Source organism: Mobula birostris, chromosome 2, assembly GCF_030028105.1.
Source record: "Mobula birostris isolate sMobBir1 chromosome 2, sMobBir1.hap1, whole genome shotgun sequence".
NCBI lineage: Eukaryota > Metazoa > Chordata > Chondrichthyes > Myliobatiformes > Myliobatidae > Mobula > Mobula birostris.
This window is the reverse complement of record NC_092371.1, coordinates 96,238,380-96,250,554: the sequence shown is the minus strand read 5'-3', so window position 1 is coordinate 96,250,554 and position 12,175 is coordinate 96,238,380. Positions and strand designations below refer to the sequence as shown.

Below are 12,175 nucleotides of genomic sequence, written 5' to 3'. Positions count from 1 at the left end.
GCGACAGAACTGTGCATCGCTCATCAAACTTCTGAAGTATTTCAGGGGTATGAAATAGACAGGGCAGCCAAGGTTTTCTACCCAAACGTCTGAAAAGTTCGGGTTGAAAAATATTTACTTCTAATTCATATGAACCATAGGTCTGGAAAGTCGATCAATGTCGAACGAGGTAATTTTGAAACAAAAAAAAAGACACCAAGATGTAATGATACAGCCCTGTTTGACTCCAGTATTGAACAGTGACAGGTTCTGAATCGGCGCCAATAACCACAGCTTTAAATCTAATCTTCCACATGATCTGTGGTGCATTTGACGATAGACTCAAAAGAATGGTGCCGGTTCATTATAGGGTTCCGCCGCGATGTGAAGGCGGATCGCTGGATTCATAGTACAGAGTGCAGGGGAGAAAACTCGGCGGGTGAGATGGAGCGAAATGGGCAGTCGACGTTTGGGTTCGAGACCCTACAATTTGATTGCTACCATTTGACTCCACTGACCCCCTGAGTTCACCCAGTAATTTGTTTCTTTTTGTTCCAGATTCCGACATTTTTAGTCTCTGTCTCAGAAATAATCTTAACATTTTAAGGGATAGTGGTCCTTTGGTAGAACTATATAACGGCTAGCCTCGCAACCGTTGAGTTGATTAAAGAATAACAACAACGTAATAGCTCACGAAATGTGATTATATTGTACAACGTGAACGAGTGGCATGCTTATGACATCAAACATGTTTACAGCGAAAGGAAAAAAACGAAGAGTCCCGACTTTTGTTCGATAACGACTGAAAGCATCTATTGAGAATAATGTTTAATCGTCGCCGATGGTAAATAACAGCGGCCACTAAGATGGCGTACACTCCGATCTCCGGATGCTTCGCTTCAACTGAGACACGAGAGACGCGTGTGTAACCCCGCAAGTGTACACTTCGTGTGAGTTCCACTCGGAGGCGGTCAGGGTGAGGTAACTGCTCAGTCTGTAGGTCTGGTCGGTGTCCTTCACTGCTCGAGATGTCTTAACACCTGCGTTGACCACCATGCCGTCGGTGCTCCAGGAGACCGCCACCCCTTCAGGGTAAAAATTATTGACTAGGCACACCAGGGTCGCCATCTTTCCTTTAGTGATCTGATCGGACGCCGGCAGGAGAAGGGAGACCTTAGGGCTGGACAATTCTTGGGCTGTAAAGAAAAAAAAAAGAGATTTGGAGGAACTAGATAATGAGGGTGTTCATTTGAAACGGAAATTAAAGAATTGTTTGAGAGGAGATCCTTAGCATTTACCAATGCCCCGGGACCGACGGTGGAATATTCTCTGAATAATTTGTTAATGTACCTAAGATGTTGGGTATGAAGTACATTGACAGAGTTTCCTTGGGGCACAGCCTAGAATTTTTCCAGAAAGTTAACATTCATTTACATCACCATATAACTACAGTCTTGCTGAGATTTGCTTCCCGACAATCGGTCACCATAAATGTACAATAGTGGACTGTAACGAACGAAGAAAAGATAACCAACATATAAAACGTCCGGTATGGTAATCGGGCCGGCATTATAGCGCGGATAAATGGCCCGCTTTGGTCATCCCATTTAAAATTCTAGTTGTAATATAGATAAAAATTAAAATCTCATTCCACGTTCTCTCTGCTCCCATTCTGCTTGAAGTGCTTCCATAAAAAGGCCCCATAGACTATCTTGTCTGCCCTATGATAAACGATAAATAACTAGCTGTCTATTACGAAGATACACAGCATTCCAGAATTCAGGGTTTCTTGAAAACTCAATCGTAATGCCTCCGCAGTCTTTTCAGCTACCTCCTTCAGAACCCTGGGCTGTAGTCCAGATGGTCCAGGTGACCTATCTAACTTTAGACCTTTCAGCTTCAGTCTCCTTACTAATAACGAGTATAAACTCCTCTGGCCCCTGACACTATTGCAGTTCTAGCATACTGCTGGTATCTTCCACAGTACAGGCTGACGCAAAATACTTATTAAGCATCATTTTCAAGCAGTCTAATATCCATTCTCGCCTTTCTTTTACTCTGTGTACATCTGAAAATACTTCCGGTATCCTCTGTATTTATTTTATTTGCGAGCTCACCTTCTTTCATCTTTTCTCACCTTGTGGCTTTTTGTAAATTGTCTTCTGTTGGGTTTTAAAAGTTTCCGAATTCGCCAAATTACTACTAACTTTGGCTGTATTTTATGCCTCTATTTTGCTTTTATGCTGTCCTTGACTTTTTTGTCGGCGATTATCCTCCCTTTAGACTACTTTTTCATCTTTGAGATGTATCTATTCTGTGCTTTCCGAACTGCTCCCAGAAACTGCTTTTCTGCCGTCATTCCTGCTGCAATCAATGTTGGCCTGTTCCTCTATCATGCCTCTGTAAATACTTTTACTTCATTGCAGTACTGATGTATCTGACTTGAACTTCTCCTTCTCAAACTGTATGGTGAATTTTATCTCTTGTTATCTTACTCCTTTAAACAAAACAGTGTATCGACCTCTACGGAGAAAGTGTGGATGAACCATGTTGACACTGAAGCTGAGTCTTCTTGCAGTGTCTAATACAGGAAAACAAAGTAGGACAGGTCGGGGGTTGGTGCGGGGGGGGGGAGGAAGAAGGGTAATATTTAGCCTTTGCATCTCAGATGGAGTCCCGAAGAGAAAGGTCTCAAAGTTAACGATTTTCATTGAATAGTTCGAATGATTAAGACATAACCCATGGCGCTGGAAACCCATCAGGTTCTCCATCAAAACAACAAGATTTATATACAAGGGATACCTTTAAAAACGTCACCATATGCTACATATATGAAAAAAAATATTAATCCACGGTACCAAATATTCAATCGTACGCCTATCCGACGGATTAAGGTTACTTACATAACATCGTTAGCTTCGTTCCAGTTCCGAAGTTATATGTGTTACTGGAGCTTACCCACACACCGCAATAGTAGTTCGCTTCATCTTCTTTTTGAACCCCAGTGATGGTTAAATATCTGGAGTTGAGTGACGAGTCACTTCTACCGGAGAATCGATCTGGAGTACCTGATGCCCTGACTAGGTCTTGAGAATCATGGCGCAGGAGATACCGAGGAGGAGCATTTTCAGTCCTTTGCTGGTACCAGGTTATTAAAGCGTTTCCCATGACGACGCCTTTCAAAGTACAGTAAATTTCGACATTCCCTCCCGAGTCAGTAGAAACAGATGGTGGTTGGCTTAGAATAACTTGTGCCTTTGATTCTAAAAGGGAATACAGGCAATTTTGAAATATCTCAGAATATTTAATATAGTGCTTTAACCTTACTCACGGTGCGCTCAACAAGGAAGGAAAAGCTAACGACATACTTACCTGAGACCAGAAGCACTATCAGAATGACAACACCAAGACGCTTACACATGGCGAAGAATTTAATAAACCCAGAACTGCTCATGACACGCCTGGGAAATTGATCGATTATCTGTGTCCCAATCTCCTTTTATCAGCCTTATGAAGAAGGATCCAAATTTATGCAAATCCTTAACCAAAGGGCAGAACACGATTGGTGCATCTGAACTGAGGTCAAGTCAAACGCAAGCTCTGTAAGGAATGACGTTAGTACGTCATGCACACGGAGCTATACAATTCTGAATACGGTGTTCTGACTTTCTGCAGATAGGGGTTATGCCATATTATATATTACATCTTCGGGGTTGGCAATTAATTGCTAGCTGCAAAATCAGATTGTATATTAATAATGAATAAATAAGTCGCGTGTTCAAAGCGAATCCCATGTCATGAATTTCAAATAAAGCAGTCTTGGAAATGCGAACGCTGCGTTTGCGGTGTTGATTCAATTATATGACATTAATACCGCTCTATTCTATTTTCGATTGCGATTAAGCATATTATGTTCAATTCGAAGGACTGTGACCGATAGTGCACAACGGGGCAGATTATTTCCGTGGAGATTAAAGCATATTTAATATGTATTTTTGTTTTGCGGGATCATTCTCACGAACAGAGCAGCTGGGGAGCGGTTTGTTCACTTGCAACCCATTCCAGTCTGTTGACGTCCTGAACAATACCAACGTAAAATGTACTTTTTTTTTTAACTGCTTACGCTTTTCTTTGAGCATTCGGAGCAAATGCTATTCCAGCGCGCTAATTTATCGCTGAAGTAGGGGTACTGAGATGAAGGCGCTGCATTCTATACACAATATTATTATTATTATTTAAAATGAGTCAGATATTTGTTCCTGCAAGTTAACACGGGAGAAATATTCTCACTGGGCTGGAAATGGTTCGCCATATTTTAGCTTCAAAAATCAATGCTTGGCTTTTCAGGATATCGGTGACGAGAAATATCTTCACTCAGAAGCTAAATATTTCAGTAATTCTCTACCCAAGAGGCATGTGGAGGCTTGATCTCTGAATAATTTGAAGGCAAGTGTAAATTGATATACGATTACTTTATGAAAGCGGCGCGGCAGTCGTAACATTATTGAATGATCACAATCCAAACGATTCTACACCTTCCGATCGTAGATAACCTCTTTTTCTTTGTAATTTATTTTTTTTCAATTGAAATTCAGCATCATACAAACATTTCTGTAAGATGTATTTCAGATACTGTATGTATGTATAGTCATAGTCATAGTCATACTTTATTGATCCAGGGGAAATTGGTTTTCGTTACAGTTGCATCATAAATAATTAAATGGTAATAAAACCATAAATAATTAAATAGTAATATGTAAATTATGGCAGGAAGTAAGATCATATGGAATCTGTGGAATTCTCTGCCACAGGAAACAGTTGAGGCCAGTTCATTGGCTATATTTAAGAGGGAGTTAGATATGGCCCTTGTGGCTACGGGGATCAGAGGGTATGCAGGGAAGGCTGGGGCGGGGTTCTGAGTTGGATGATCAGCCATGATCATAATAAATGGCGGTGCAGGCTCGAAGGGCCGAATGGCCTACTCCTGCACCTATTTTCTATGTTTCTATGTTTCATATATTCATGTTTGCCACAAATCTCCACATAGTATTTATCTGAGGTATACACTTATAGAAAAGAAAAGAAAGAAAAGAACAAACAAAAGGAACACTATGTACAAATAGGGAGTGATCTGTTTTTTGCAACATAATCATTGATTTGTGAGAATAAAATCAGGGCTGTGGGGTGTTATGTAGCCAAACCATTTTTCCCAGTGTGAATCGAATTGTTCCGATTTATGCCTGACAGATGCTGTTTGGAAATGGATAACCTCTTTCACTGACTTCATTTCATTTTTTACCTACAGAGCCACCCTACTCCCTCTGCCTACCTGTCAGTCATAGAGCATAGAACGAAAAACAGTACAGCATAGGGACAGCCCTTCAGCCCACAATGTCGTGCCGTACGTCCTAAAAACTAAGTTAAAAAAAACAAAACTAATCCCTCTTACCCACATAATGTCCATATCCATCTTCCTCATATCTATGCGCCTATCTAAACGTCTCTTAAAAAAAACCTCTAATATATTTGCCTCTACCGCCATACTAAGCAGCGTGTTGCAGGCAGGAAAACCCATAACATTGGAACAGTTCTGCACAGCTATTTTGCAGATGTGCTGGTGTTAAAATTCAGCTGTCCTTTCGACACAATATGTATCCTTGGACGTTAAGCTCCCAGCTATAATCTTCATTCAGTCTCGATGCCCGCCACGTCGTACATGCCAATCTGTAACTGTGTTACAAGTTCATCTACCTTATTCCGTATACTGCGTGTATTCAATTTTAGGACGCAGTGATCATAATATGATAGAATTCACCCCGCAGTTTGAGAGTGAGAAGCTAACAATCAGAGATAGATGGAGGGGCAGATAGTGCTGAGGAAGCAGGGAATCGGGAGCAGGAATTAGAGTTGGAGAATGTGACAGAGAAGTCGCAGATGGTATACGTTGTACAGAAGTGTATGTTCATGTACTTTGGTAAGAGAAATAAAGGCATTAGTTATTTTCTAAGTGTGGAGTAAATCCAAATACCAGGTGCAAAACGACTTGGGAGTCCTCATGCAGGGTTCTCCAGAGGTTAACTTGCAGGTTGAATTGGTGGTAAGGAAGGGAAATTCAACGTTAGCAGACATTTTGAGAGGACTAGAATAAAAAAAAAAATCAAGTGTGTCATTCTGAAGTTTTATAAGGCATTTGTCAGACCGCACTTGGAGTATTGCGAGCAGTTTTGAGCCCCTTATCTATGAATGAATTTGCTGGTCTTAGAGAGGTTGCAGAGGACGTTCACGAGAATTATCCTGCAAATGAAAGGGTCTGAGGAGCGTGTGGTGGCTTTTGGCTCGACTTCGCTGGAGAATATTTATTGAATATTTATTGGCCAAGATAATATATGGAGTGTATCTTACCTGTAGTGGGGGAGTCTAGGACCAAAGGACGCAGCCTCAGAATACAAGGAAGTCCCTTTAGAACAGAGACGAGGAGGGATTGCTTTAGCCAGAGGGTGGCGAGTCTGTGGAATTCATAGAACATAGAACATAGAATAGTACAGCTCAGTACAGGCCCTTCGGCCCACAATGTTGTGCCGACCCTCAAACCCTGCCTCCCATATAAGCCCCCACCTTAGATTCTTCCATTTACCTGTCTAGTAGTCTCTTAAACTTCACTAGTGTATCTGCCTCCACCACTGACTCAGGCAGTGCATTCCACGCACCAACCACTCTCTGAGTAAAAAACTTTCCTCTAATATCTCCCTTGAACTTCCCACCCCTTACCTTAAAGCCATGTCCTCTTGTATTGAGCAGTGGTGCCCTGGGGAAGAGGCGCTGGCTATCCATTCTATCTATTCCTCTTATTATCTTGTACACCTCTATTATGTCTCCTCTCATCCTCCTTCTCTCCAAAGAGTAAAGCCCTAGCTCCCTTAATCTCTGATCATAATCCATACTCTCTAAGCCAGACAGCATCCTGGTAAATCTCCTCTGTACCCTTTCCAATGCTTCCACATCCTTCCTATAGTGAGGTGACCAGAACTGGACACAATACTCCAAGTGTGTCCTAACCAGAGTTTTATAGAGCTGCATCATTACATCGCGACTCTTAAACTCTATCCCTCGATTTATGAAAGCTAACACCCCATAAGCTTTCTTAACTACCCTATCCACCTGTGAGGCAACTTTCAGGGATCTGTGGACATGTACCCCGAGATCCCTCTGCTCCTCCACACTACCAAGTATCCTGCCATTTACTTTGTACTCTGCCTTGGAGTTTGTGTACCACCTCACACTTCTCTGGGTTGAACTCCATCTGCCACTTCTCAGCCCACTTCTGCATCCTATCAATGTCTCTCTGCAATCTTTGACAATCCTCTACACTATCTACAACACCACCAACCTTTGTGTCGTCTGCAAACTTGCCAACCCACCCTTCTACCCCCACATCCAGGTCATTAATAAAAATCACGAAAAGTATAGGTCCCAGAACAGATCCTTGTGGGACACCACTAGTCACAATCCTTCAATCTGAATGTACTCCCTCCACACCACCCTCTGCCTTCTGCAGGCAAGCCAATTCTGAATCCACCTGGCTAAACTCCCCTGGATCGCATGCCTTCTAACTTTCTGAATAAGCCTACCGTGTGGAACCATGTCAAATGCCTTACTAAAATCCATATAGATCACATCCACTGCACTACCCTCATCTATATGCCTGGTCACCTCCTCAAAGAACTCTATCAGGCTTGATAGACACGATCTTCCCTTCACAAAGCCATGCTGACTGTCCCTGATCAGACCATGATTCTCTAAATGCCTATAGATCCTATCTCTAAGAATCTTTTCCAACAGCTTTCCCACCACAGACGTAAGGCTCACTGGTCTATAATTACCCGGACTATCCCTACTACCTTTTTTGAACAAGGGAACAACATTCGCCTCCCTCCAATCCTCCGGTACCATTCCCGTGGACAACGAGGACATAAAGATCCTAGCCAGAGGCTCAGCAATCTCTTCTCTTGTTCCGTGGAGCAGCCTGGGGAATATTCCGTCAGGCCCCGGGGACTTATCTGTCCTAATGTATTTTAACAACGCCAACACCTCCTCTCCCTTAATATCAGCATGCTCCAGAACATCAACCTCACTCATATTGTCCTCACTGTCATCAAGTTCCCTCCCATTGGTGAATACCGAAGAGAAGTATTCATTGAGGACCTCGCTCACTTCCACAGCCTCCAGGCACATCTTCCCACCTTTATCTCTAATCGGTCCTACCTTCACTCCTGTCATCCTTTTTTTCTTCACATAATTGAAGAATGCCTTGGGGTTTTCCTTTACCCTACTTGCCACGGCCTTCTCATGCCCCCTTCTTGCTCTTCTCAGCCCCTTCTTAAGCTCCTTTCTTGCTTCCCTATATTCCTCAATAGACCCACCTGATCCTTGCTTCCTAAACCTCATGTATGCTGCCTTCTTCCTCCTGACGGCTGTGCAGGCGGATAGTGGTAAGTTCTTGATCACTAGGAGGATCAAATGTTACGAGGGGAAGGCAGGAGAATGAGATTGAGAAGCTGGTAAATGGCGACTCCTTTCCTTGCATCTTCGGAAACAGTTTCTATCTTTGATATCTCTTTTTTCCCTTTTTAAAGTTTTTTTTTGAAGACCCTGACCTGGAGTTACACTCTGACTTCGGTTCTGTGCGGGAATGGGACCCGCTCTCAGGGCCTCACGACGGGCCTCTTTTTGTTATCCCACGGACGCGGCTGGAAGGCGCAGGGTTTCGGGTTTCGTGGCTCTGGAGACGTGTTGATTCTAAGTCGGTGCCCCTGAGTGAAGCGTTGCTGGAGAACACGGGACATCGGGAGCAGCGGGTTAGCTGCCGTGGGCTGTGTGCCCAGAGAGCTTCGCCTTTCTTGGGCCGACTCTCTGGGCGCAGAGCTCGGAAAGGGAGACGCAGCAGACTTTTAACATCGTAAATCAGCAATTTGCTTGTTATGTCTCCCCTCTTGCTGTCGAACGGAGAAACCTCTTTTTCCTTATTAGGGAGAGAGAGAGAGAGAGAGAGAGAGAGCCTGTAGTATATCGAATTACCGAGTGAATGAGTAGACGTTGGGGTACTTTAAGTATGTGTCTTTATTGCTGCTTGCTGCACGCTTGAGTGCTCGGTGGAGGGCGGTGATGCTTTTTTACTGGTGGGGGTGGGGAGGGTGGTTGTCTTTTCCTTGCTCTTGCTTGTGCGTGGGAGGGGGAGCTGGTAGGGAGCGGTACTTTGGGGTTCTAATGTTTAACTGTCAGTCATTCTTTGAGGCACTCTTCTGTTTCCGAGGAAGTTTGCGAAGAAAATAGAATTTCAGGATGTATAATGGATACATTTCTCTGGCATTGAGTGTACCCATTGAAACTGAAATCAGCAACCTTGAAATCGTAGAACAGACTCGATGGGCCGAATGACCTAAGTTTGCGCTTAAGTCTTATGGTGTTATGAGCTTATATATTAACACCTCCCTTTTGTTGCTCCACCACAGACGTTGTCTAACCTGCTGAACATCCACTCCATTTCCTGCTTTTTACCCACCACTCAAATATCTTCACTCGGAAGCTGGAAAGCCCTTGTAATTCTCTATCCAAGAGGGCGGTAGAGGTTCAGTCTCGGAATATAAACAAGGCAAGTGTAAATGCCTATTAAGGAGTCAAAGAATCTGCGATTACTTCAAGAAAGTATTGTTGCAGTTCTCATATTATTGAATGGCCGAACAGGCTCGCAGCATGCTGCAGCGATACTCAGCAGCTCAGGTAGCATCAGTGAAAAGAGAAACGGTGTTGAGGTTTCAGGCTTCGTCCTATTTTCGGCCGGCACTATTCACTGGACTGTAAAGTTGAAACAATTTGGTGTTGCATATTCTTCAGTAAACAAGTGAATTCCACTTTTTCCAAATTACTCAAAATCACTTCCACGGTTGGTGAGGCGAAAATATTGCTCTCCTAACGCTTCCTCTATTTTTTTTTTTACAGCTGCACGGCCCAACAATTGCTCTGAACAGGAAATTTCTACACAGCCTGAACACTGCGCGGCTCTTTAAATGTTGCTTACGTAATATGCATCCTATATATACTTAGAAAGAAAGTTGAAAAAACACATAAACTGGAAAGTAACGGTATAGGTTGCATTGGGAACTTCAAATCCATGCACGGGCGCTCGTTGACGCCCAGTGTCAATAGCGAAAGTAGGAGACCTTCACCAAGTTACCAGTGATCCATCGCTTCTTCCCGCTTTTAAGCAAATGTTGCCCCAACTGATTGAAATATTTCAGATTTTATGTTGGCCCCAGTAGCCATCCCAGAACCGGGCTGGAGAAAGTGATCCTCAACACCAAGGGCCCATCCTAGACGAAGAAGAGTCCTGTAGGCCCCTGAGTGCATGTGGTTTCGCAGCATTGCAACTGTGTTCCACCTTGTCTGAAAATAGGAAGCTGTGTATTAGTGAATGGCTGCCATAACTAATTAGCTGGGAGAATGTATTAGCCGTCAAATGTGGGGTGAGAGTTGCCGTAGTGTAACGTTATTAGGTGTAATTGACAGTTGATGAGAGTTATTGCTACAGCAGCGATGTATGTGCAAAGCACTGAACCATCTAGGATATTCGTTGTCGGCTTATTGGTATTTGTCAATGTGTGTATTCACCATAAGCGTGCGCGTGATGTCAGTAAGTGTTTTCCCAGCAATAGATCTATGTCATCAATCAATGATTTTTATCCTTAACACTGATGTTACTGACCCTCTCCAACACTGTTGTTTCATGGTAATCTGGATGGATTCCTGGGTCTCTGAGCGCCGGGGAACCATTTTCCCACTGCACCTCTTTATACAGGACTCGTGAGGAAATAAAGGCTGATTGTCATAAAGGACGCTGGTGGCGGACCCAAATGCAAGACACAGACACTGAAGTATTAGGAACAGGACAGGACTAGCGACTAGAGTTAGGGACGTGACTGGATGTAGACAAGGAACTGGGACAAGAACACAGACTTGGGCTAGGACATTGGCTAGGCAAGCGGGACCAGGCCTAGGAACTGGGAACTAGGAACCTGGGTCTTGACTCGGGCTCGGACCCCGGAAGTAGGCGAGGACATGACGTGGCTACAGGACTGGACATGGTTTGAGTTCCTCGAGGCGAGGACATGATGTGGTCTTGGAAGACGGGAACCTTGGAACACAAAGCCGGAAGCCTTGACTTGGTCTTGGAGAGGACAGGAACACAGAGCCTTGGTCTAGAGCACGGGAACACGGAGCCTTGGACTTGAGAGACAGGAACATGGAACACAGAGCCGGGACCCCTCCTTGGGAACAGGACGTAGGGTCGGGGCTCATAAACAGAATGCTGAACACGACGAGACGGTTCTCAATACTAGGTAGTGGAAAACGGCCGGACCTACCTAGCGAAGGCGTGGACACAGAGACAGTTCCAACTCAGCGATAGACAGTTCCTTATCTTGACACAGCAAGGCTCTGGTCTTGCTCCGGTGGTTGAACTTGACAAGGTTGCAAGCAAGGCTCCAGACACAGGTTGCAGGCAAGGCTTCAGAAGGAAGGAGAAGGGAAGGGAACAGTTCAGCCTCAGCGTAACGGCAAAGACGGCCTGAATTACCCTACAGAGGCGAGGACGGGATACTGACGAGACGAACCAGCAACCCCACCCGAACCCAGAGCCACTTCTATTACCAGGCCCAAGACGAGCATCAGGTGCCTATGATTAAGCCCAACTGAAACAAGGAACAGCCGGAAGACCTGGAGTCCGGAGCACGAATCTGACCGTGAACTGGAACGTGGACTTCAGGGACCGGACCATGACACTGACGTTTTATGCCCTACTTAAGTATGGATTGCAAATATGACAATAAAGCACAGAAACAATTGAAGTTATTGAATACTTTCCCTCTGAGATGCAGTGAAATCTTTGATCACTGCCTTCAGCTGGTGGGAGCTACTCTCAAAACTGCACTTAGAGAATAAGAACAAGAATGATAAATCGCTGGTCACGATCGCAATACTGAGGGGACAGGATGAAATATGAACAAAATGATCATGAGTTACTCATTCATTAAATTACTGGCATATTATTATTCCTTTTCTACATTTAATTTGTTAAGATAAAGACAGGTGGGAAACGGGGACAACCTGTGGAATGCTTTGGAATCAACAGAACTCATTGTTA

At 44.0% G+C, this 12,175-nt stretch overlaps 1 protein-coding gene across 1 annotated transcript; it reads right to left on the bottom strand.

The window, feature by feature from the left end:
* Nucleotides 1-669: 669 nt before the first annotated feature.
* On the bottom strand, nt 670-3,469 carry LOC140208708 (immunoglobulin lambda-1 light chain-like). The gene is made up of 3 exons (XM_072277588.1): nt 3,352-3,469; nt 2,883-3,242; nt 670-1,175 (listed from the first exon to the last, which is right to left on the bottom strand). The coding sequence occupies exons 1-3, from the start codon at nt 3,431-3,433 to the stop codon at nt 841-843; spliced, it is 777 nt and encodes a 258-aa protein (XP_072133689.1). The 5' UTR covers nt 3,434-3,469; the 3' UTR covers nt 670-840.
* Nucleotides 3,470-12,175: the final 8,706 nt, after the last annotated feature.

Bases quoted from the DNA above. Each gene is read 5' to 3' on its own strand.
- LOC140208708 (XM_072277588.1), bottom strand. From the start codon at position 3,433: ATGAGCAGTTCTGGGTTTATTAAATTCTTCGCCATGTGTAAGCGTCTT. The intron at 3,243-3,351 runs GTAAGTATGTCG...ATTCCCTTTTAG, and splicing joins GATAGTGCTTCTGGTCTCAG to AATCAAAGGCACAAGTTATT. The intron at 1,176-2,882 runs GTAAGTAACCTT...TTTTCTTTACAG, and splicing joins AACGAAGCTAACGATGTTAT to CCCAAGAATTGTCCAGCCCT.